The sequence below is a fragment of the Uranotaenia lowii genome, chromosome 2 (assembly GCF_029784155.1).
Source record: "Uranotaenia lowii strain MFRU-FL chromosome 2, ASM2978415v1, whole genome shotgun sequence".
NCBI classification, from domain to species: Eukaryota; Metazoa; Arthropoda; class Insecta; order Diptera; family Culicidae; genus Uranotaenia; species Uranotaenia lowii.
The window spans coordinates 322,434,879-322,462,503 of NC_073692.1; the positions used below are offsets into that span (position 1 = coordinate 322,434,879).

The window sequence follows — 27,625 nt, forward strand, 5'->3', positions numbered from 1 at the left end:
TTGAGACAGTTTTTTTTTATTCAGAAACTTTCACTCGTTATGAAATCATCCGGCTGGCTTGGAAATCAAGGAAACCGATACCTTCTCCTGGCTTTCAAGACGAAGTTGGAATTTTTGTCATTTTTTTTCCTCGGAAACCATAAGGAAAAGTTCGATTTAATTTTGGCACTCATGGTTAGCGGAAGAAGTTCCAATTACTTTTTGAACTTTTTCCATCATCAGACTTTTTTTTGTCTCCACCATTGTTGGTGCTGCAGTTTGGGTTTGGGAGTTTTTCTTTGAAAAGATGTATGACACATTTTCCCTAGCTTTTCGTGTTTTTGTAACATTTTATTATGAAAGGAAATTTCTTTTCTTAGTTTACAGTGATCATGTTCTACTTAAAAACAAATTTTTTTTAACATCAACGTAAAACTTAAGGAATATGGTACGAATTGCCATAGAAAAGCTGTTTCCATACTCGTTTCAATAGCATTTATTTGATTGTTAAAATAACACTTTTACAACGATTTAAATAAAAAAATTATACTGTTAATTTGGTTCGCCTTTGGCTAGTTTCTTATAAGTTAAACCCTCAGCCAGCCCCGAGTTTTCTACTCGTTAAAGTTATAGAAGTGTCAATTCAACACTTCTGGCCAATAATCGCTTACAGTAGTTTTTCGATTTCATCACTGTTCGATTTTATCAATACTCGTCAAATTCACGCTCGATTTGTTTCGATTTTATCGCGCTTTTTAGAAATCATTCCGAAACAATTTCCAGGCCCTTTATTTTCGTTCATAAGCGTAGAACGTATTTGTTCATGATATTTTTTATGGTTTATGTTATGGAATATAGGTATTCAATAATATGAAAATGCCATTGAACTGCATATTATAGCTGTATAGTGTTTGAAATCGTCATTTGGATTTTAAAAACACTTGTAATAAACGTCATAAGTATTTTAACGTCACGCTAATGTAAGTGTTGTTACCTGTGCTTGGTTAGCCGTTCTAAAAAAGTAAATTTTTTTGGTTAAGCAAATCCTATGATATGTCTTTGATTTCTTTATTTGAAAGAGTGGTGTGTGCAATTCTGATTGGACAGAAGAGTGCCCCAAATGGCCCGACTTTTGAAAAAGTTATATGCTGCAGGCTTAAATTAATCCTAGGCCTAGTGCAAGATCTCATGCCAAATTTGGGCCAGATCGGATCACGAGAATGGGTCGCTCAAGGAGCCTGAAGTTTGTATGTGAAATTGAGACATTTTGTTCGGGAGAAACATGAAAAACCAGTTTTTCATCAATAACTTTGGTTTCCTTAGGCAATTTTCTTTTAAAAACAGGTTTTCTTAAAGCCTAAATTTAGACAAATATTTTATCCTAGGACTGCAAATCGATTTGAGTTAAAATAAAAAAGTTATTAGGCTTCGAAAAATGGGCTAACCTTTGTAAGGGTGGTATTCATCACGGTTAATCCTGCGTCGAAATGTTAAAAATGATTAAAAATGATGAACACCACCCTTGAAAAAATTAGCCCATTTTTGAAGCCTAATAACTTTTTTATCTTAATTCGAATCAAATTGCAGTCTTCGAATGAAATATTTTTCATAAATTGGGCTACAAGAAAACTGGGCTCAAAAAAAATCGACCGAAGAAAACTAAAGTTATTGATGAAAAACTGGTTTTTCATGATTCTCTCGAACAAAATGTCTCTAAATCTCATACAAACTTCAGGCTCGTTGAGCGACCCCTTCCCGTGATCCGATGTGGCCCAAATTTGGTATGGAATCTTGCACCAGGCCTATTGGGGGGTGTCTATTGGACAGCCTTTAGTATTGTCTGAATGGATAATTTTGGAAGATTAAAACAAAAACCTGCTGCTAGCTTTGCCTTAAAATATGTAAAAAGGATAAAATTTTTGTTTTTCTACACAAGAAAAACAAATGTATATCTGCCTATAAAGCAAATTTCAAGAAATGGACTTTAAAAGTCTAAATTGAGCAAAATTCAGAATATTTTTCGAAAAGGTAAACTTTTTAGTTATTAAAAGGTGATTATCGATTTTGGTTGATATTTTTCGGTGAAAATTAAGTCAAATCCAAACAACTTCTTTACGTTTCGGCTTACTGTTTTGTTTCGGCCATCTTCAGAAAAACTATATTTCATAAAATTTAAAAAAATAGAATATAATACAAAAAATGTTTTGTTAGAATAAACACACAATTTTCAGTCACTTTTAACTACACTAGAAGCACTTACAATTGTTTCGCCGTGTGCTTTCCTAACGGCTGTCTAACTTACTTTGAGTCAGATTTTGAATCGCTTCTAGTAGCTTGCGTTTTGCGTTCTTGGTGACGTCGTGCAGTCGGTTGTTGTCGTCGTGTTTGGGGTCGTCGTTTTCGAATTCTTTCTTGAGAACTGTGGCGTCGCTCTTAGTTTTTTGATTATTGAGCTGTATATTTTAGAGATCTCGATAGCGTCTTGTTTTATGTTTACTGTATTTCCTTTTTTCAGTTTTATATGTAATGTTTCAGCAGTCTTTCTTTTTCCTTCTTGGTTCACTCTCTCTAAAATATAAGCCTTTTCAAAATCAAATTTGTGGTTTTGCTCAAGAGCATGTTGTGTCAATCCTGTGGCCCTGGAGTTTTGTTTAAGACTTGTTTTATGGTTTTTTATACGTTTTTCCAGTGTTTGCGATGTTTGACCACAATATTCCTTTCCACATTCACAGGGAATCGAGTAAACTACATTTGTTTGTTTAAGTTTTGGGATCTGGTCCTTCGTTTTGGTGAACAAACAGTTTTTTATTTTATTTATTGGTTTTGAAGATGCAATGATATCATGTTTTCTCAATAGTTTACTGACTTTTTCGCTTAGCCCTGGGATATATGTTAGTGAGACATATTTGCCGTTATTTTCAGTGGGTTTGTTACTTAGTGAGTTGTAAATGACATCTACCCTCTTTTTTAGAACGTAGTTGATGAATTCATCCGGGTAATTATTTTGGTGCAATATTCTTTTAACTTTTTTGATGCTCATTTGCCGTTTGTCTATGTCACTATGTTTAAGCGCTCGATCAATTAGCGCAATTGCGGTGTTCTTTTTATGTACGTATGGACTTTCTGAGTAAAAATCTAAGTATCTCCCATTTTCTTGTTTTGTGTACCAATTTTTCTCAACTTTTCCTTGATTTCTGAAGAGTTTGACATCTAAGAATCGCAAAGTATTATCTATTTCTTTTTCAAGAGTGAATTTTATGCTGCTGCATTGGTTGTTGAATTCAGCCAGCACGTGATCTATGTCACTCTCCTTGCCAATGATCAAGCAGTCATCAACATAACGTTTGTACATCACGAGATTGACGTCTTTATCTCGTAGATTTTGGATGGCTCTTTCCTCGAGTTGTTCCATCAGGAGAGACGCTACTACAGGAGATAGAGGAGAGCCCATCGGTGTACCAAACGTTTGTTCAAATATTTTACCATTGTACTGAAAAAACGACGCACCTAGAATTGTTTGAAGGGCGCGTTTGAATTCAGTCCATGGTATCGGCGTGTATTCGCTAATTTCCCGCCACTTTTGCTCTATTATTTCATACACATTTTGGACTGGCACGTTCGTGTAGTGCGACACGACGTCCAATGAGTAAATGATATAACCTTCGGGGACCCGAATGTTGGTAATTTCCGACGCGAAGTCGAAACTACTGCGCACGTGGTGTTCAGTTTTGCCGACGACGTTTTGCAGTACGTTGGCTAAAAACTGAGCCATGCGGTACGTAGCTGACCCGACTGTTGACACCACAGGTCGAAGTGGCCGATCTTCTTTATGGATTTTATGGATTTTGGGGAAACTATTCAACTGCCCACCGCCGAGGATTTACGGTCTCCCCAAAATCCATAAAGAAGATCGGCCACTTCGACCTGTGGTGTCAACAGTCGGGTCAGCTACGTACCGCTTGGCTCAGTTTTTAGCCAACGTACTGCAAAACGTCGTCGGCAAAACTGAACACCACGTGCGCAGTAGTTTCGACTTCGCGTCGGAAATTACCAACATTCGGGTCCCCGAAGGTTATATCATTTACTCATTGGACGTCGTGTCGCACTACACGAACGTGCCAGTCTAAAATGTGTATGAAATAATAGAGCAAAAGTGGCGGGAAATTAGCGAATACACGCCGATACCATGGACTGAATTCAAACGCGCCCTTCAAACAATTCTAGGTGCGTCGTTTTTTCAGTACAATGGTAAAATATTTGAACAAACGTTTGGTACACCGATGGGCTCTCCTCTATCTCCTGTAGTAGCGTCTCTCCTGATGGAACAAATCGAGGAAAGAGCCATCCAAAATCTACGAGATAAAGACGTCAATCTCGTGATGTACAAACGTTATGTTGATGACTGCTTGATCATTGGCAAGGAGAGTGACATAGATCACGTGCTGGCTGAATTCAACAACCAATGCAGCAGCATAAAATTCACTCTTGAAAAAGAAATAGATAATACTTTGCGATTCTTAGACCTCAAACTCTTCAGAAATCAAGGAAAAGCTGAGAAAAATTGGTACACAAAACAAGAAAATGGGAGATACTTAGATTTTTACTCAGAAAGTCCATACGTACATAAAAAGAACACCGCAATTGCGCTAATTGATCGAGCTCTTAAACTTAGTGACATAGACAAACGGCAAATGAGCATCAAAAAAGTTAAAAGAATATTGCACCAAAATAATTACCCGGATGAATTCATCAACTACGTTCTAAAAAAGAGGGTAGATGTCATTTACAACTCACTAAGTAACAAACCCACTGAAAATAACGGCAAATATGTCTCACTAACATATATCCCAGGGCTAAGCGAAAAAGTCAGTAAACCATTGAGAAAACATGATATCATTGCATCTTCAAAACCAATAAATAAAATAAAAAATTGTTTGTTCACCAAAACGAAGGACCAGATCCCAAAACTTAAACAAACAAATGTAGTTTACTCGATTCCCTGTGAATGTGGAAAGGAATATTGTGGTCAAACATCGCAAACACTGGAAAAACGTATAAAAAACCATAAAACAAGTCTTAAACAAAACTCCAGGGCCACAGGATTGACACAACATGCTCTTGAGCAAAACCACAAATTTGATTTTGAAAAGGCTTATATTTTAGAGAGAGTGAACCAAGAAGGAAAAAGAAAGACTGCTGAAACATTACATATAAAACTGAAAAAAGGAAATACAGTAAACATAAAACAAGACGCTATCGAGATCTCTAAAATATACAGCTCAATAATCAAAAAACTAAGAGCGACGCCACAGTTCTCAAGAAAGAATTCGAAAACGACGACCCCAAACACGACGACAACAACCGACTGCACGACGTCACCAAGAACGCAAAACGCAAGCTACTAGAAGCGATTCAAAATCTGACTCAAAGTAAGTTAGACAGCCGTTAGGAAAGCACACGGCGAAACAATTGTAAGTGCTTCTAGTGTAGTTAAAAGTGACTGAAAATTGTGTGTTTATTCTAACAAAACATTTTTTGTATTATATTCTATTTTTTAAAATTTTATGAAATATAGTTTTTCTGAAGATGGCCGAAACAAAACAGTAAGCCGAAACGTAAAGAAGTTGTTTGGATTTGACTTAATTTTCACCGAAAAATATCAACCAAAATCGATAATAACAATTAGCGGTGATCGAAAATCGTCCCCATCTTATTAAAAGGTGTGAAGATTAAAAAATTATAATTGGCAGAAGAAATTTTTTTGGTGCATTTTTCTTCGAACTCTTTTTTAAAAATCGACATAAGAGATAACGACTTTTAAATTTCCATAAAAACTAAATACTTCATTTTAATAAGATGTAGACTATCAAATAGATATTCTACATGGTTTTATTTAAAGAAAAAATCTTAAAAATTGCTATATAAAAAAAAATTTGAACTGACATCGATCCTTTGTGTTGAGTAATCTTTGGACATTTCATCTTATGATCAAATTTTATTGATACAAAACGTTTCTACTACTGAAAACATTATAAATTATTGATTAAAAGACAATAAAAATCCTTTTTCCACTTTGATTTATAGTTTTGCCAAATTCACGGTTTCGCCATATTCATGGTTATTTTTTTTTTGATCGTGATAAAATTGAAAAACTACTGTATCTATTTTGCTTCTCAACCGATTTGTACAGAATTGTCAGTTCAAAAAATTTGTAACGTAGCCCAATATATTGTCAATATTTCTTTCCTATTATTAAAGTCATGTTCAATTATTATTATCTTGATTCAAGGTCGTGTATTTTCTTTCGGAAAACTACTTTAGAAAAAAGTTTCAAAAGCAAACTTTCAATGAGTGCATTAGTATGTAAGTTGTAGTTCAAAGCTATATGTTGTGTACATCTAGAATTTTTTACAATTGATTTGAAAACATTCCCACTCAAAATGAAAAAAAAACGTTAAACCCGTACACTTCAATAAATCAACAGTACTGAAAATTTGAACAATAGGAATTGACGTACAGATTTTTGACGCATTTTAAAAATAACTGTTTTAGATTTTTTTCCAGTCTTCATTTGGTTAGATTTTTTTCACACCTACATTATACACTAAACTAGGGTTGCCATCCGTCCCGCAAAAGCGGGACATGTCCCGTTTTTTTGTTGAATGTCCCACTGTCCCGCTTTTTCCTCCAAATGTCCCGCTTTTTTCCTTGGGAAATTTTTACAAGGTTCACTAACTTAAACTGGAAGAAATTAAACTTTAGTCTCAATTTGAATTCATTGGTCCAACACAGAAAATCTCTCAAATACGTCTTTTCTCAAAATAAGCAGTCTTTTTCATAGATTATATAAGACAAAACTGAATAACTCTTAAGTTCTTAGCATAACAGTAACATTATGATTCAGTTATGCTTTCTTGTAGCACGTTCAACCCACGGTCAGGCAAATAGAAATTTTGCTGCAGCATTTTTGGAGCATTTTTTACTTTTCGACAAAAAAAAATAGCATTTTTTGAAAAGATTTATAATCGTTTATGATAAAAATTCGGGCCGGAACCAAACAAAATCAGCAAAGCTGTTGTTTTATAGATTAGATTTCATAGAATTTCACCAAACTGATTCATAGGCATGCTCAGTTTGGTGAAATTCGTAAACTTATTTAATGCAAAACTCTCTCAACGGCTTAAAAAAAGTTTTAAGAATGGTCATTCTAATTCCACCCCTGGGTTCAACCAATATATGAAGAACATGCTGTTTAGGTTGCTTCCAAATAATTTAAGATTATTATAATTTTTTTGCCGAAATCTCAAATTGTTTTACACTATCTTTTTCCACTCGATTGTTCAAAGTATAGATATTAGAATGGAAGCTTTCTTGAGTTTTCAATTTTTTAAACACATAAAAAACAAAGTTTTACACAAGTTAAACAAAAGTTTTTTTACGCGGTACTAAATCCGCAGTTAACATGCATGTCTTGAAATACTTTCCCTCAAAATACGTTTTCATTTGGAAAAACTTAGTGCAGTGTACTTTCTATGAACAACTTTGGCTAATGGTATATGTATACAACTAAGCTTTTTAAGAGTTTCTAAAATGTCCCGCTTTTTTCGGCTATGTCCCGCTTTTTTTCGTGAAATGTCCCGCTTTTTCCTGAAAGTAGCTGGCAAGCCTACACTAAACTGTTATCTTAATCTCGAATACAGGAAAGGCGAGCTATATACGTCTACTCAGAAATTATATACACTAGTTTTCTCTAATGTTCAAATCATAGATGATAAATGTTACAAATGTCGTTTGACTGTCACACGGAAAAAAAATTTCAGTTATCGGAACGTGGCTGTTATGTCTTTGTTTCTTTTTACAAATATCGTTCCAAAAGAATGTTACTCGAAAAAAACAGTCGAATGACCTTCTGAAGAATATCACAACCAGCTTAATTAAGATCGGGACGCTTATGGAAAAAATGTTATGACTGTCCAAGGAATGTCGGCTAGAATGACATTCATTTTTGAAAATGATACGGCTATATCGACATTTTTAATTTCACGAAATCTTAATCGTAACGTTCATTTAATTGTTATGAATTTGACTGTCGCGACCGCTTTTTATGCAAACGAAATTAAACCATAGGATTAGGATCGATTAGATTAGTAGATGATTCGGATATTAATTATTTGGCGTTTCATCGGAAAGATTAAACTTGAAACTGAAAAAATTAATGATTAACGGCACAAGTACTGCGAAAAATTAGTTTAGCTCAGATTTCAACTTGCGACCCCTCTAGTGAAAGGGTTTGACTTGTAGATGAAGAAAATTAGTGTTGCGAGCTCGCTAGTACAAGCTACTTGTGTTAGTACCGGTAGAAATTAGTTTAGCTTCGATTTCAACCTTCGACAGGTTTAGTGAAAGGGTTTGACTTGTAGGTCACGAAAAATAGTGTCGCGAGTTCGATAGTACAAGCTACGAGTGTTAGTATCGGTAAAAAGTAGTTTAGCTTTCATTTCATCTTGCGACCACTCAAGTGAAAGGGTTCGACTTGTAGGTGATGAAAGTTAGTGTCGCGAGTTCGCTAGTACAAGTTTCTAGTATAAGTACCAGTAGAAATTATTTTAGCTTCGATTCCAGCTTGCGACCACTCAAGTGCAAGGGTTTGACTTGTGGGTGATGAAAATTAGTGTCGCTCGTTCGCTAGTACAACCTACTAGTATAAGTACAGGTAGAAATTAGCTAAGCACCGACTTCGACTTGCGACCAATTATGTGAAAGTGTTGGACTTGTAGGCGAGGAAAATTAGTGTCGGAGTTCGCTGGAACAAGCTACTAGTGTTAGTACCACGAGAAATTAGTTGAGCTTCGATTTCAGCTTGCAACCCCTCTACCGAAAGGGTTTCACTTGTAGGTGACGAAAACTAATGTCACGAGTTCGCTATTTAATACAAGTTACTAGTGTTAGCACCGGTAGAAATTAGCTTAGCTCCGATTTCAACTTGCGACCACTCAAGTGAAAGGGTTCGACTTGTAGGTGACGAAAATTAGTGTCGTGAGCTGGCTAGTACAAGCTACTAGTATTAGTACCGGTAGAAATTAGTTTGGCTTTGATTTGATTGGAGCTAAACTAACTTCTCGTGGTACGTATGCCTTTAATCATCATTAATTTGCTTAATTTCGCGTTTAATCTTCCCAAAGACTAGCCGACTAATTTATACACCCATTGTGGTCGGGTATCTTATTTTATTTTTTGCTATCAATGAACATTATAACATTTGAAAAAGAAAAATTCGTGACATTTTTTTCATGGCATTCACACCTACTTAAATCCACGAATTTCATTTCGACATTCGTAGAACCGCCAATAACAGCCAAGTCTTTGATAAATGTTATGGAAAATGTCATGCAGCTGTTACGAATTTGAATTTCATTTTAATGATATTCTCAAGCCCGATTTCAATACATCCCTATGTATATCCACTTGTTCAGACACAAGTATTCGTATTCAGAGGAATAGGTTTTAAGTTAAAAGTAGTCTTAATAGCAAATATTTAGTTTAGCAAATGTTTCAATTATTAAAATAGTTAAAGTTATTTGTTTTTTTTTAAAGTTATGGCAGTTAACTTATCTGTATAAAGAGGTAACATTAATTATATATCTGACATCACAAAAGAAAGTCTATAAGTACCTATGAGTTATTGAAGATTTTTATCTTTTTTACAACTTTGCTGAAGTCTGCTTGCAAAGCTTTTTGATCAATCTAAGATTTATTTTGGATTTTTAATAATGTCCAAATTCCCGTTTTCACTTAATGGGAAAAACTAAAATGAAACTTTCTATAACTTTTATTCGGAAGTCAAAATTACTTGCAACCTATGAGAAAACTGATCGTATAGTTAAAACCTTAATTTCCAAATCCTTATCACTTTTTGCAGTTTTTCTCAAATTGCACATGAATTATTCAAACCAGATTTACTTATTATGAAAAGCTGCCTGGTGTCCCAAAAACAAGTGCAAATTGAAGAAAATAAAACTTATTGTAAATTTGAATTTTCTCAAATTCCCGTAGGCACAATTTTTCTGTTTGTGTGAATAACGTGTCACTATTAAGCCTATCCCTTTTCTGATTTATAATAAAGGTAAAGTTTAACTCAACTTGATGTTTATGGTTTTCCGACTTGGAAACTATTGAATAAATTTTGGACATAGGTAATTCCAAATGGATCCCATATGAAAATATAGATACAAGTGGATTCATATGAGTAATGTATAGACGTATTGCCAAGGTTTTTTTTTATCCCGCCCATTTTATTTTTCGGGAGATGGAATGTGTTTATTTTATTAATATCTAAAACACAACTTGTATAATACATATTGATTATCTGAAGTTTTTTCAGTTCACTTAGCAATGCTGGCAAAAATATTCAAGATATAGCGTGATTTTGTCTTGATTAAAAACTGAAACTTATTTTTTAACCAACAAAATTTATAATATTTGTTTCGAGAACTTCTTAAACTTTTGATTGTAATGCTTTTATTTCGAGATACATAATGATATTCATGAATAGAATTTGTATTTTAACACTCTGTTGTTCTATTTGGATTTACTTCATCTAGTCTTATGGAAATTGTGACATTACTCAATTCATGAAATAGAAGAAACAAGCATATTATTTGAGAATCTTATAATAATGCAATGTAAAATACATAATACATTTTTCATTGGTTTGTTTACCTTAGAATTATTTCAGTAAATTCTTTTTAGATTGAATTTAATTTTTGATATTTCAAACGATTTTAAAAATATTGATTTTAAAGTGAATGCGATCAAATCGATTATTTTTATTGATTCCATAACAAATTGTGATTGTTTCTTTGATCCGTTTTAAGAAATCAGCCAATTTTTTGCACTTTGCCCTAAATTTCTGTTCATATTAGGGTAAGTTGCACAATTCATGTCGTTTGTTTGCTCCGGGCCTATCAATGAAACACTAGGTGGATTCTTTTCTCAGGTTCAGTTAAAAAACGCTGATTTCCCCCCTTGATGAAATATGCATAGTTTTAGTAACGAGAGCCGAAAAACGTTGCCCCAGTCTTGGCTGGGAGCTGATGAATATGGATTGGGTGCGCGCCTGGTTTTTTTTGTTTCACTAGAAACGGGAGAATGAATTTCCCAGTGCCCCAATCATCTGATTGCATCCTTCTACTGGTATACTTTGCCGGTACCAATTCTTAAACATTTGAATATTTCAGCTTGATTCTGTTCGTCCGTCGACTCGATTTCGTTTCGATGGGGTCAATCAAATTTGTTCGCTTTATTTGATGACCAAACGTGTCCAGTAAGTTCTGTTTAAAATTCGATGGTTTCTGCACTGTGGCAGGAAACTGCAAAAGGTGAGTTCCAGTTTTTCGTTCAGTGAGTTTGACTTACAAAAGTTGAATTTTCCTTTATGATTTGCAAACTGTGAAACGTTCCACTGCAAATACCAAAAGTTAGAAGGACATTCCTACGAGGAAAGTCCGTTAAACATTTGTCAGAAGTTTCTTATGTACAGTTGAAGTTTGGATGCATGTGAACGTAAATAAGCTGCTCATATGTTTTTTTTTTGCTACGAAATGGTTACGTGACGTGACATATTTGTTTTGGGGTGCAACAATCAGCAAAATAGGGAAGTTCACACATTAGGCTTAGATTATTATGAAAAATGAGTTTTTCCTATTTAGTTTCAATTTTAAAGCTTAGAAATAAAAGTAAAATATCTCATAATATAATTGACAAATTTCATTCTCGAACATTCACGAACAAGACATTCTTGATTGCTTTTCCCTTGTAACTTTTCATGCTTCAATTGTTTTTCCAATTTTCGACTGGTAAGCTCCTGCAAGTAGCTTTTCATTTGCCAGCAAGAATGGAAACAACCTGGAAGGAAAATATTAGCCACCAAACTCATACTGTGTCAGAAATGTGCAACGGAAAAAAGGAAAGCTAGAAACACCATCGTAGTTTTCGGAATAGACGACAAAGAGTCGGAAAATAGCTTCGGTAAGAGTTTTTCCCACGGTGTGGTCCTAACTTTTGGCTTCGGGGTGGGGTACCTAACTAGTCTCGATGCAAGTGCCGAAGTGCACTGTTGTTGCGATGACGAATATGCTCTCCAGCTTCGGTCGTTCGTGGCTGGTGGAATTCTAGTTTAGGGGAGATTGGTTTTTAAGATATCCTTTGTTGACCTGATATTAAGACATTTTTCCATTAATGGTAAACTTATAAAATCTATTCTTTCTAAATGTTTGTTTAAACGAATCCGAATATTTTTTATTATGCTATCTTTACACTACAGATGGATTTGTGTAGCTTTGGATAACCAGACAAGTTTCGTAATTTTTTGAAAGTTTAGAAGAATCAAATTTATACCAATAGTTAAAATCTCTGTTTCTTTGTAATTGCATAATGAAAAGTTTTAGAATTCTATTAAACGTAAATAAAATATGATGCCCTTAGAGCTGAAGGGGCATTAAGTGGATAAAGCTTAGTTCTTTTAGAAATGGGACATTAACGATTGCGTGTATCTCAAAAACCATTCGTTTGATAGAAATTCTTTCTATGAAGGAAATGTAGGTAATCTTATGATAATTCATCAAAAAATTAAAAAAAAAATTTATTGTTTTAGGTATGAAATATTTCAACTTTATTCTTGGAACCTCCCATCGGTCGGCGCACCCTTTTTTCTGTCTTGATTTTGATCAGTTTTTCGAACTTATACTTCGTCTAATCGGTATTTTAGGTGGCTGCATCCTCTTCCTTCAATTTTTTGCTACTTTTCGGTCCAATTCTTCTCTTTTAAAAGAAGCTGAGGGCAATTTAGTGGATACAGCTGTTTGCAAATCATCAAAACTTGATTATTTTGAGCCACTTTAAAGCGTTTTAAAGGTAATTTCTGTTCATAAAACCAGACAATTACGAAGTAAAACCATCATCAGATTGAACTTAGAGTATAATCGATTAGTAAAGACGTAGGTTGCGAAGGTTACGTACAATATTACTCTTTTTAGGCTTTTGAATACAGCGAAAACCAAGAAAAAATCGTGTAAATTTAGATCGAAAACGATGCACGAAAACGGAACATCGATTTTGGTATAAAATTCTACCACGGTGTATTTTTCTCAACAATGTAATTTTTGAAGCGTGTAAATTTAGATCGAAAACAATGCACGAAAATGGAGGACATAAACCGTCGTTTAAAAATACACAATGATATAAATTTCAAAACATATTAGCATTAATATTACAAATCTTTTTTAAATAATCAGATTTTGGGAGTTGTTTATGAATAAATACGCCACATGTGTCATTTTATTTAACATATATTGCCGATACACTGCAAACTCAAAAAATGCACACCATCACTGGCAGCTGGAATTGTAGTTGTGTCCGATGATCCCCAGCAGGGCTATGTTTTGCCGATCAGCGTCAGGCAGCATTCTTGAATCTTTCCGGAACAGCATAGTAATTGGAATCCCCTAAACATTAGAAACATTCAACGTTGATTCGGCTTTTGATCCATTTATAAAACAGCAATTCCTGCAATCGAAAGAGAATTTGAAGTTCCATTTTTTTTTTCACTTCGTCTATAACTTAAATCTACCATTTTTTAATTCAATTCTAAAGAATTTGGTTCGGTTTTAATACTAAATTAACTGCGGAAGCGATTTTTTTTCTTTTCGCACAATAAACCACCATCTCGGATAAAAACAGAACAATTTATGCCGCGAAAAAAAGGAAAACAATGGATCTGTCGTGTTTTACATTGTTTTCGATGTAATTTTATATTGAGATACATTTTTTAGATCGGGGCGTGTAAACATACATCATACAAAATTAAGTTTATACCAACGATTCAAAAATAGATCAAAAAGAGTGTAAAATTACATCAGTTTTGAATTACACTGGTCAAAAAGTAGATCACTCGTATTTTAAATTGCGTATACTTTTAGAAATTTTTTGCTGTGTATAGGATTCAAACGCTGGATTTTTTTTGATACAGGGGTTTTCATAAGTTTTGTCGTCCATCAGAAATCACTGTCTCAATGCCTCGGTACCGGCTACACAGCTTACGAGCTCTGTAACTAGCAAAAAATTGTTGTTTGAGGTAAGATTCAAATGACTCATGACTAGGCAACACTTTAGGCTAATCGGAGAAATATTTTTTGGACATTTTAGCGATCTACACTTAGTTTTTCTCTTATTCAAAATTCAAAATGCTGATATGAAACTTGACTTTCCTGACTTCCCCTTAACCAAGGTAGCTGATCATTGGCTTCATTCCAATGCTTGATTTGAACTTTGTGGACATTTTTGATAGTGTTTGCATACTTCTCCATCACTAACTCAAAGTAATTCTTCAAATAATCAACGGTTTTGTCAGCTATCAATTTTATAATGACGGATTTTGAAGAAAACTGTGCAAAATTATTTTTTTCTGTTTCTCTTACATCGTGAATATCTCAAAAAAGCGTTGATTTAAAATTTAAGAAAAAATAGATCTGATAGTACTTTTTACAGGCAGCAAAATGCTGTAAAATTTTTAAATGTCCGATTATTAAAAAACAAGTTATTAGCAAAAAAAATGTGTCCCATTTGTAAAAGAACTAAGCTTCAAAACACGCTTTCAAGTTTTCGTGTTGAGTTGTTTCCCATATATTGTATGCAAAAAAGAATTTGTCGTTCGAATAGAAAAATATGTAGTAATAATTTAAAAAATCTGAAAAATTTGTCAAACATTGTTTGAAATATGAAAAATTGTTTTTCATTTTTGCACTTAACCCCTTTGGCACTAGGGTGTCAAATGATATTTTAACCCTTTTCTTCCGACGAGGATTAAGATATTTTTTAAAATTGTGACCAACATATACAAATACGTAACGCTCCTAGGGGGAAGGGAGTAAGCTCAAGCGTTACAAATTGTGACATAGGGGAGGGGAAATGGAATGCTCATCGTTACGTAACGATTTTTTCTTCCGATAAATTTTATTTAAATCGCAGCTTTTCGATCTCATGCAATTTTTGACGTGGAACGATGAGCAATCCAGAATCTGCTTGAATTTGTAAGTTACAAAATGATTTTTACTGATTGGTATCCTTTCCTCATATAAAGATTCTGAGAGAGACTTCTCAAGATCTGTATTGAATATTCATGAATTAACAGTTGGAAAACTGAAAGACCTCTTAGAACTCTATTATTCTTTATGGTTTACTTAAATTCACCTTTTATAATTCCGACCAATATTACTAAGTGAAGTGTATTTTGCATAACAAGTTATAATAAGGTAATCAAAATGTAAACATTATTGAGTTCTAGAAGCGATCTGAACAGATATTAACGTAGTTTGTTTTGACCTTTTAAAATATTATTAAAATACTCTTTTTTCGGAGGATGGTGCACAGCGTTACGATTTGAAATATACGGGAGGGATGGGGGTCAAGAAAGGACATTTTTTGCAATGAGTAATTAATGGATGCCGCCCATAGCATAATTACTCATATTTCAAGTGGATGTTGATAAAAGCTTAGTTCTTTTAGAAATGGGACACTTTCTTTTGTTGATAGTTGTCCGAAATTCAAAATTTTGACAGCATTTTGTTGCCTGTAAAAATTACTAATCGACCTATTTTTTTAAGAGTTTAATTGACACGTTTTTGAGATATCTACGATGCAAGAGAAAAAGAAAAAAAATATTTTGCACAGTTTCCTTCAAAAACTATCATTTACAAAACCGTTGATTATTCTAATAATTATCGTGCGTGAGTGGTGGAAAAATATGCACACACCGTTAAAAATGTCCACAAAGTTCTAATCAAGCATTGTAGTGAAGCATATGACTCGAGTCATGCAAACTAAACTTCAAACAACAAATTTTGCTAGTTACAGAGTTCGTAAGCTGTATAGCCGGTACCGAGGCTATGAGACAGATGATTTCTGATGGACGACATAACTTATGAAAAACCCTATATCAAACAAATTCCAACGTTTGAATCCCATAACATGTCTGCTCGTGGTAAGGTCCCTAGCATATCAAAGTATGTATTTGCTGTTTTTTTTGTATAAAAAATAATGATTTGCCAAGATTCTGCTCCTGTGGAAAAAACAACAATTTTCATACGAAAACTTTGATTTTTGCTGTTTTTGAAAGCCTCAAAAGAGTCATCTTGTATTTTAGTTCGCAACCTACGATCTTTACTAATCGATTATACTTTAATATCAATCTCATGATGGTTTTACTTCATTATTGTCTGGTTTTAGCAGCAGAAATTTTATTGAGAACGCATTTAAGTGGCTGTAATATAATCAAGTTTTGTTAATTTCGAAACTGTTGTATCCACTAAATTGGCCTCAGTTTCTTTTTAAAGATAAGATTTGGACCGAAAAGTATCAGAAATTGAAGATAGAGGATGCAGCCTCATAGAATACAGATTAGACAAAGTAAAAGTTGGAAAAACTGTTCAATATCATGACTGAAAAAAGTGTGCGCCAGCCGATGGGAGATACTAAGAATAAAGTAGACATTTTTCTTTAAACAAACGATAAATAACTTTTTTTTTAAATTTTTTCATAAGATTACCTTCATTACCTTGATAGAAGAATTTCGATCAAACGAATGGTTTTTGAGAAACACGCATTCATAACTGTTCCATTTCTAAAAGAACTAAGCTTTATATGGAGCATGAGCTTAGTTTTATTTTCAAAGTTGAATGTTGTCTGATAAACCATTATTTCAAGGCATCTGTTTATTGTTTGAAACACTTTTCATCTCATTTTGTTCGCTTATTTTTAAGTCTTACCTGTCGTCGTCTCTAAGGTCTGGACTTTTCCTTTTTGTGTTATTCACATTACGTCACATTCAAAACTTAGATTTAAAAAGTTTCGGCTGAATCTCGAAACTGTTTTATAAGAAAACTTCAAATCTAATACGATTTATTGTTTTTAAAGTATTTTCGTTTTGGTTTGGTTTAGTTTGTTCATTAAAAAATTGTAGCTTTTAAGAGATGGAAACAACCTCTAAACATGCTTACAAGTGATTTGCAAAATACGGGTATGTATCATAGACCGTAGATGAATGTAAAAGTCTTATAAGAAGCTTATCCAGATTAATGTGTATAACTTTTGTTTCCAAATCGAATTTAATTTCATCTTATTTTAATGGACACATCTATTGATGAAGTTGTAGAAGAAGATATTCCTCTACAATTGGTTGGGGAAATGGTTTATTCTGGACAAAATAATCTGGGGAAATGATTTTCTGGTGATTGAAATTCTGAGGATTTTTCATTCTGGGCAAAAGTTTTCGAGGAAATAGAGTACAACCGTTAGATTTTGCTCAGTTTCTCTAACACGGCAACACGTTTTTTGCCATCAGCATGTTACTTTTACACGGCTCTCGCGATATGCGATATATTCATGATTGCGAGTTACTTTTTTTCCAAAAAGATATGATGAAGCCAAGAAAAAGGGATCAGATCAAGTCTCCCCATTATCCGATGAGGTTTAAAGAACCAAATGCCTTTCAAGGCTCTAGACAAAATTTTCGAGAGTTCATCTTTGGAAATAAAGATCTCAAGGCAGGCCCGTGCGAAGGACCTGTTCATGGGAGGAGAGGGGGGGGGCGGTGGTAAGCAAGCATGTTTACCAATTTTACAACAATATTTCCGAAAACATAGAAAACGAATGCGATTTGAAATTTTAAATAAAACCAGAGTTTAAAGCTTCGGACATAATTACAATTGAAATAAAATTCATATATTTTAACCCAGACTTAAAAAACTAAATCTGAATTCTGAAATAAATTTCGGACTGGATGAGAAATTAATCATGTTCAAAAAATTCCAGCAAGACGATAATAATTGTTGTTTTTTATCTGCTGTAATATTTTGAATTTGAAGAAATTTTTAATCACGATTTGAACTTGAGAGAATTTATAAGAAACACATACCTAATTGATGATTAAATTCAAGTTGATACAAAGAAGAATATCAATTTCATTTCAAGAGTACCAGTGATCAAAATCAGTGATAACATCATTCTTTATAAGTATACATTATACCCGGACCCTATGGCTTCATATAAACTGTTATGGAATGAATGTATTGCGTGTATTGATGTAGATATATTTTCGGAAGAACAAATCAGTCAGGGGTGCTAGTTTACTTACAGGTATTCTGGCATCCGCATATAAACCTGGCTAGCTGGCAACTCAAAGAAAATTTTTATAAATTTAGATTTTCGAGGATTCACATTTAATGATTTTAAATTTTATTTTCCTTAATTAAATTCAAGAATCAGAACTTGACTAGATGATTTAGTTACATCGCGTTAAAGAAAGTCTTTGAGTGTTTGAATATTGAAAGGATTAACGCTCATTTAACTACTTTGAAGAAGACAGCAAAACGATTTGACTTAAGGTTTTAAAAAAATATATCAGATTTAGTTTAACTCAAATCTTCTTTAAAATTTCGTAAAAATTTTCCATTTTTGACAGAATTTGAAAAATTAAAAAAAAGAAAAATTTCAATAACTTTTTTTTTCAGAATCTCAAAATACTAGCAATCTTCGGAAAAGTTCATTATTGAGTTAAAATCTTTATTTAAAAAATATTTGTTATGTTCTACAGTCTTGCGAAAAAATTGTACAAATTCAATTTATTTAATGAATGTTTACCTTTTTTCAAAAGTTTTCTCAAAAGCAAGAGCTGATAGGAAAGTGTCCTAAAATTTATCAATATGAGCTCTTATATTTTCTGTAACTCGTAGAGATGTAGATTTTGTTGCCTTATGTTATTGTTTTAAGACAAGACCGTTTAAATATTCAGCATTGATTAACCAACATGTAAAACAACACCAGGATTGTTTAGCAGTAAATTAAAGAAATTCTATGTATGAGTTTGAAATTGGGTGGTCGGTGTTGAAGGTTTTTTTATCCGATATTTTGGCATTTGAAACCAAAAAAACCGCTAAACCGGTATTTTTTCTAAAACATTCAGATTCATTAAACTGTTTTGTATGACTGCAGCTATAGCCTCGTAAGGTGTTCGCATATGCGTATCTATTGGCGACATTTTAAATTGAGAAAAATGTTTATGTGTTTTATTTGATCTTTTTAAGTCAAAAATTCATCATCATACTCAAAATCTGTTCTTCGTCTGATCATGACCGAAAATGCGAAAATGAAACACAAATTTCACAGATTTTATAAATTTTATAAACGTTTCCAAAGTATCATTTGTCATAACAATGTTCTGCCACTATTTTTCAACCTGCTTTATGAAGATTTTACAATCTTAAATTGGAAGTAATTTTTAGCTCATTAGTTGTTAAAATAACACAAATTTATTTTTTAAATTTCATTCTAATTTTTGAGTAGAATCAAAGACAGTATTTATATAAACCATCAAGTTCACTCATATTTTTCTCGAAACTGTCGAAACACCATGTTTTGAAATAACAAATGCAAGGTACTTTATTTCGATTTATCACTGAAAATTTTCCTAAATTTCATAAAATAAATGAATAAAAATAACGGAAAGTACTATTTTTTGGATTGTGTGAACAAACTTAATCGTAAAACATTTTTAGAATGTTTGTTTATAATTCCAATTTTGAGTCATTGTTTCAAATTATTTTTGATGGGTTTAAGTATTCATTCAAAAAAAAATATGTTGAAATAAAATATAATTTAGACTCAGAGGTAATGCCTTAGTATGAGGTTGTCAAATTGCCCGGTTTGTCCGGATATTTAATACAAAATTTGGGAACAGTCCGTCATGGCCCGGTTGACTGTATTTCACTCATTTTCAAGCGGATTTGTGCCAACGTAAGAACTTAACTACACAATTAGAACACGATGTATTACAGAACACGACACTTAACGTTCTTACAAATGGAAAAAAGGATTCAAAATTACCTTTTTGCCTTTCTAACAGAAAGGTTTGGTTATCGGTCGATTTGAGAGATCATTAATTATGGGTCTTAGACATACCTTTATAGGTACCTATCGACTCAGCTCGACGAGTTCTGTTGATGTCCGTGGATTTGTATGTGCCATTTTAAAAATGTCTAGAACGTTTTTGCGAAACTGGGCTGCACAATTAAAATGATTTTAGTCTCAAAAGAATGCATTTTTTTTTCTACACAACCCTTTCAAAAACGGGAAAAAAACAAAATAGTTGAAACCGTTTTCTTTACCAAATACATATCATACTTATTATGGCATAAAAAAAAGTTGCTAGTGGCGCCTCGAAGCAGCAGCACCAGCAATCATTTATAAATTGAAGATAATCAAAATAAAAAAATAATATTTTTATTAACTCGAGAATTGAACCAAAACCCTTCAGATCCCAAGTTGCAAGCGCTATCCAATAAACCATCGGCACGCTTGATTGAAAGCGGCTCAAACTCAAATAGGTAAAAGGCATTACTAAGACGCACCGTGGTCTGGGCAGTTTCTCAGTCTGCTGGGGCAAATACGGCAACAGTGTTTATATCTTACACTTCTTGCTTTTCAATGCAGCAAATGGCGGATGGGCGTTTCCTTCAGAGTCCGCCATGCCTATAGACATTATAATTTCATTTATGAAATTATAGTGTCTAAAGCCATGCCGGGTGTCAACAAAATGCAGAGCCGTACAGGAAACTGCGTTGGGGGGGAATTTATATGAAGATCTTATGACCCTCGTTTTTTTTACTCGTGTTGAAGAATGAATTTATGTTTTTTTTTTCATTTCTACATACTCATACATAATTTAGATTCAATTTCAGATGCAGAATTCAGATTCAGTTTTCAAATTCAGGATACAGGTTTAGGAATCAGAATTCAAGATTCAAAATTCAGAATTCAAAATTCAGATTCAGAACTCATATTCAGATTCAGAATTTAGATTCAGAATTCAGATTCAGAATTCAGATTAAGAATTCAGATTCAGAATTCAGATTCAGAATTCAGATTCAGAATTCAGATTCAGAATTCAGATTCAGAATTCAGATTCAGAATTCAGATTCAGAATTCAGATTCAGAATTCAGATTCAGAATTCAGATTCAGAATTCAGATTCAGAATTCAGATTCAGAATTCAGATTCAGAATTCAGATTCAGAATTCAGATTCAGAATTCAGATTCAGAATTCAGATTCAGAATTCAGATTCAGAATTCAGATTCAGAATTCAGATTCAGAATTCAGATTCAGAATTCAGATTCAGAATTCAGATTCAGAATTCAGATTCAGAATTCAGATTCAGAATTCAGATTCAGAATTCAGATTCAGAATTCAGATTCAGAATTCAGATTCAGAATTCAGATTCAGAATTCAGATTCAGAATTCAGATTCAGATTCAGAATTCAGATTCAGAATTCAGATTCAGAATTCAGATTCAGAATTCAGATTCAGAATTCAGATTCAGAATTCAGATTCAGAATTCAGATTCAGAATTCAGATTCAGAATTCAGATTCAGATTCAGAATTCAGATTCAGAATTCAGATTCAGAATTCAGAATCAGAATTCAGATTCAGAATTCAGATTCAGAATTCAGAATCAGAATTCAGATTCAGAATTCAGATTCAGAATTTTTGTAAATTTATTTTCGGCATATCGGTGAAAAATTTAGATTCATGGAGAAAGAATATCAGAATTAAAAATTGATGAAGCTGGATGTTGCGAGGTAAAGTATGGTGTACGTTAATAAATTTTCCTTGCAAAAATGTTCTTTCGCTCTTTTCATCATCCGTAAAATTTCTCCTCACTTTATCAATTTTCAATTCTGGAATTGTTTCTCCAAGAATACCAATTTGCACAGTTTTTGATAAATTTGCGATGACTTAAAGATCATTACGCATGAAAACACGATTTTGTTTTGTGAAAACTTTTTTTCACAATTTTTCTGAAATTAAGTTTGCTGCATACTTTTAGGGGTAAAACCATACTATTAAAAGTTGTAAAATCCGAAATCATAAAAAAAAATTTGGATGAAAGAAATTTCAATGTTGAAAACCGTGTGATGCAAAACAATCAAAATGAGATTTACAAGATTAAGAATTCAGATTCAGAATTCAGATTCAGAATTCAGATTCAGAATTCAGATTCAGAATTCAGATTCAGAATTCAGATTCAGAATTCAGATTCAGAATTCAGATTCAGAATTCAGATTCAGAATTCAGATTCAGAATTCAGATTCAGAATTCAGATTCAGAATTCAGATTCAGAATTCAGATTCAGAATTCAGATTCAGAATTCAGATCCAGAATTCAGATTCAGAATTCATATTCAGAATTCAGATTCAGAATTCAGATTCAGAATTCCGATTCAGAATTCAGATTCAGAATTCAGATTCAGAATTCAGATTCAGAATTCAGATTCAGAATTCAGATTCAGAATTCAGATTCAGAATTCAGATTCAGAATTCAGATTCAGAATTCAGATTCAGAATTCAGATTCAGAATTTAGATTCAGAATTCAGATTCAGAATTCAGATTCAGAATTCAGATTCAGAATTCAGATTCAGAATTCAGATTCAGAATTCAGATTCAGAATTCAGATTCAGAATTAAGATTCAGAATTCAGATTCAGAATTCAGAATTCAGATTCAGAATTCAGATTCAGAATTCAGATTCAGAACTCAGATTCAGAATTCAGATTCAGAATTCAGATTCAGAATTCAGATTCAGAATTCAGATTCAGAATTCAGATTCAGAATACAGATTTAGAATTCAAATTCAGAGTTCAGATTCAGAATTCAGATTGAGAATTCAGATTTAGAATTCTGATTAAGAATTTGGATTAAAGATCAACCTGGAATTTGAAATTGGAACTTATATTCAAATATTAGACTAAGTGTTGTAACTCAAAATTCAAACTTTAGAATCAGAATAAGATTTCAGATTTAGTTTACAGAATGAGATTAATCATTTAATAGTCATATTACTTTCCCCTCCTTTTGTGGGAATTTTTCCTCTATGCATGGTTGAGCTCTAAAAAAGGTATCATGCTAGGGCACGCGTCACGGCTATCCATCAATATTGTAGTTGGTTTTACTTATTCAGTAAAAAAAAAAGCATAAAAAAACAGTAAGATTCGAACCGTGACCAGCAACGTGAAAGTTCTGGTTGCTACCACGGCACCATTTCAGCGTGTTATAAATCTTGGAAATTCTACTGTTTAAATACCATTCTTTCCATACATAAAATGAGCTCCTTACATACCAGTTCGCTTTTCCCCAAAAAAACGTATCAGGCATCATTTTTTTATATTGAGATTGGAATTTTTCGTGTTTGAATATCTGAAATCATACTTATATGATTCAGAGGGAAGGAATCTATCATGTATATTCTATATTATTTTATATATTTCCAAATATAATTTAAACTCTGTTAGAAAGGCTCCAATCCACTGTTAAGTGTATTAAATCGGGTTTTTGAGTCGGGCATCGTCCTGTAGATAGGCAACATCGAGCCCGAAACCGGTCGACAAAAAAGGTAATTTTGAATCCTTTCTTCCGTTTGTAAGAACGTTGAGTGTCGTGTCCTGTAATACGTCATGTGCTAATTGTGACTGGATTTCATTGAAAAAAGCCCAAATTTTGCCCGGATTTATTCGCTTTATTTGGCAAATCAAACACAATAAAATAAATCATGTTGTTATTTTTTTAGGGAGCATTAAACACGATTTAAAATCCCTTGATAAGTTTTGATGATAAAATTATTTTTATATAGTTTTTTTTTCTCGATTTTTGTTGAAGAATTTTTGTGTTTTTACCAAAGTTGCCCAGATATTGCCCGGATATTTAGTCATCAATTATGTAATCAAATGCCAGAACCTTGCCAGTTTTTATTTTATTTGAAATTGCCCGGATTTGTCAGACCCGGATACGTTCTGAAAAAATTCTGGCAATCTTACCTTAGTATCCATTTTTTTCCGTGATAACGGTAACAAACGAAATCCTTATATGAGCATCTATTTTTTCAGCAGAACTTGTATCAAAATATTTTAGCAGTAAACAAATTTTGCTTGAATCTCGCAAAATTGGAAATTTAACTAAGATTTTGATGCAGATTTAACAAAATCAGAGCTCGAATTACATGTCTAATAAATGCAAAAACAATTTTCTTTTGCGAATTTTATAAACATATCTTGAATGAATTACATGCGAACTTGATAGTAAAAAAAAATTTCAGTTCACATGTAAATAAGTGGTTTTGGTTTTTGTTTGCTGTTGACTTGTTTTAAGGATGAAAAAATTTACCGGAAATTCCGGGTTTTTGTCACCATTACACTACAAAGATGATTTAATCTTATTTCCTGAAACATGATCTGTAAATTAGTTTTCCAAGATCTGCAATTTTTGCTATGTTTTTACTAGCTTTATTGATTTTTTAATTATGCAAAAATGTATTATTTACTGGTATAGATTTCATCCGTAACTGCTGGAAAGAGGTAGGATCCCATTTTTCGCAATCAAAAACCCTCCCATATCAAATTTGGTTCCATTGATTGAAAAAGTTCTTAAGCAATACAACAAAATTTATAATCCATTCATTTGGAACCCTTTCCATCTCCTTCTCAACACAGCAAGACAGAAGGTTATGTAAAACTCATAGAAACGTATTTTCTACAAAAATTCCCTTCCAGGAATTCGGTTCTCGAGTAATGTAAAAAAAATCATGGGAGCACTCTTCATCCTTAAAAAGTCCCCGCTGGAAGAAAAGAGGGTTCTCAAAATATCATAGAAACATTTCTCGCATTCAAATACCTTCCCGTGTCAAATTTGGCTCCATTTGCTAGATAAGTTTTCCAGTTATGATGAAAATTATATAAGAGCTTCCTATCCCGTTTCTATCTGTTCAATGGGTGGAGGGGGGGGGGGGGGGTACCAAATATTCATAGAAACATTTCTCCCACTCAAATACCCTACCATGCCAAATTTGCTTAAATTTGTTTGTTCATTTCTCGAGCTATGCAATCATTTGTCTTTGTTTTGAGAGATTCCCTCCCCCTTCCAGTGAGAGGGAGGGATCTTAAACCATATTAGAAAGCTTCTCAGGTCTAAAAGCACCAACCTGCCAAGTTTCAGTAAATCGGCTCAGTAGTTTCCGAGTCTATATTCAGAACACCTTTGTAGTTTTTCATATTATGTTGATTATCTTTCTGGAATTGTCAGTAAATTTTCTCGTTGTATCTAAGAGCCCTCGACTCCCGTACACAGGAAAGCTGGCACGACAGGCGACGCGGCAACGACGAAGATAGAGCTTGCATTCGGAATCGGTGGAAAACAGCAATAAATTTTCCAGTGCAGTTTGATCCTTTCGGTCTCCGTGTGCACTTCGTTTCGGTTCTTGGTTCTCGTTGCTTCCTAGAAAATTGGCCCTTTCTGGTGCACCTAGTTGGGTTTTCCCCCGAATGTCTGTGCGTGTGGTTGTGTTTGGGTGTGTGTGCAAGTAACGTGACGTGAGCTTATGTGATGCATTTCCTGGCCCGGTTAGCACTACTCTGACTCATTGTTAAATTTCGATGAGGATAGTTGACGAGTAAATTCCTCCAAAGTGAATGATTTAGTGCGGTGTTCGTTGATGGAATCGGCTCGGTGTGGTGTGAAGTCTGTGTTTAGTCTCTTCCGGACCATTTCGGAACGTTTCTCACGTTCTTTGTTCCGGTGTCGTTGGAGGATGCCATAATTTTTCGCCCTGTTGACACGGTCCCTTTGCTCTGTGTCGCCAAATTGTCTGGGCGTGGATGACTCATCGGGACATCGTTGGTTGGACTAGAAGGAGCCAGAAGCCAGCAAAAAACAACATTCGAAAACCAACCGCGGTCTCTCCATTTCTACTCTTTTGGTAAACGATTGGCTGCTGGCAATTTGGAATGCTCCCCAAACCAAGGCTGGTTGGACGATTTGGAAGTTTTGGATGAGAGAACAAATTGCTGCAGTTCGTGTTTGAATCCGAGATTGAACGGGTCGAGTTCAAGGAGCAAGAATGAACTTCGGAACATCGGTGCCCTACAACACGGCAAGGCAATAAATAATATTGATCGGTCCGGGCGAGAGCGTTTTTCAGTCACCTGTCTGTATGTGCAGGCACCGAAAAAAGGGTGCAGTTTTCCCCCGGAAGATGTCCGGAGCTTTGTTGGGGTAGTGCAGTAGTGATTTATCTTATTTTCCTACGGTAGAAAAGTGAGGGTTTTTCTTAGACGGTGCAGTGTTGTTTTGTAGCAGTAATTTGTGTAGACTCACCTGGCTTCAAAGTGGCGTACTTTGGACAAAGCCTTGAATATCGAGCCGCACTATTGTCTATGTGTTTGTTGATCAACACAATCAATAGTGTGCTGATTGATGTGTTGATTAAGCTGAATCTCCTGACCACTGGCATCATACTTTCGATTAAGCTCGGATCGGAAACGCTGACGACGATGGGTCTCAAAGGAGCCAACATTTTTATAGGTAAATTTTATAATGAACACTTTCTTTCCAAGGGTTTGATAAAAATGTTCCATAAAGATAAAAACTATAATATGTTAACAGAGTTTCAGTTATTTTGGTATCTTAGTTCGTTACTAGCTAAACAAAGGACTAAACCACCTCCGTCGTTAACATTATTCCTTAGTTTCACAGATATGACGTTCTAAAAGTCAAAAGATCTTCAGCAAACATGAAATCAAATTATTTTGAAGGTATATTCAAACTTAATTCTTAAGTCAAACTCAAGTAATAGTAAATTGCTATTAAACTAATTCTTGTAAATAATAAAGCTCATTCCATTGTTAATTATCTTACAGAAGCTTAACTGAAAATGGTTTCACACACAAAATCAAGTTTCAAAAAATCAATCTGAATTTTAAAAGCCTTTTTTTTAATTTTCCTTTTGTAAGATAATTGTTATTGCTTCTATATTGTCAAAAATTTTCATATTTTCAGAAAAATTATGAACCAGTCACAAACGAAAGAAACTTAATCCTGCTGCAACATTTAAGTCTTCAATCGCAAACCTACCTGATATTATTACTGAAAGGGTCATAAAACTATCATTTTTCGTTCGGGTTAATTGTACTGCTGATTTTTATTGTATTACATACCATCTACTCATGAAATCTTAAATTACACTGTATTTTTTTATTACATTTTAATATACATACTTTAATAAATTAGTTATCATATTTATTGCTCAATTAACAGACCGCCCCAAACACATACCTCAACGTAAACTTTCTATTCAGATCCGTATCCTTTTATTAATCAAAATTTTTAATCTTATTTAACATTATGTTTATTCAATATTTGCTTCTCAACAGATATCGTATATAATTTTATATTTTTAGAAGGAATGCATCTAGGTATAACCGAAAAAGATTATTGTAAGGGGTAGCCAGCCATTGTAGGTTTCTGAGAGTTGGATGCCTTCCTTCGACGAACCATCGGACCGTAGAAGCCCTAGAAGCAATTCGAAGACCAAGCCACACAGACATAGGCAGGACCTTGCTACCGATATGGGGGAACTAAACATACATACAAACATACATACATACTGTCAGAAAAGAGATCACGGTCACGTATTTAGAAACTTCACTGTCGTGACACTTGTATTTAGCCCAAAAATCAATTACTTGATTTCAGGAAACTTTAAAACAAACTTT

General features: G+C 33.6%; 1 protein-coding gene across 4 annotated transcripts in view; it reads left to right on the forward strand.

Annotated features, from left to right (window-relative positions):
• LOC129743869 (protein Fe65 homolog) overlaps nt 1-27,625 on the forward strand; it is a 383,733-nt gene that overhangs the window by 222,541 nt on the left and 133,567 nt on the right. Inside the window, exon 1 of one of the 4 annotated variants that reach the window (XM_055736089.1) lies at nt 25,309-26,435. The exons of the other annotated variants lie outside the window; for them this stretch is intronic. Coding sequence (XP_055592064.1) covers nt 26,288-26,435 — 148 coding nt within the window. The 5' untranslated portion in view covers nt 25,309-26,287. Of the gene's footprint in view, nt 1-25,308; nt 26,436-27,625 lie in introns of those variants that run through there. 4 annotated transcript variants of the gene reach the window in all.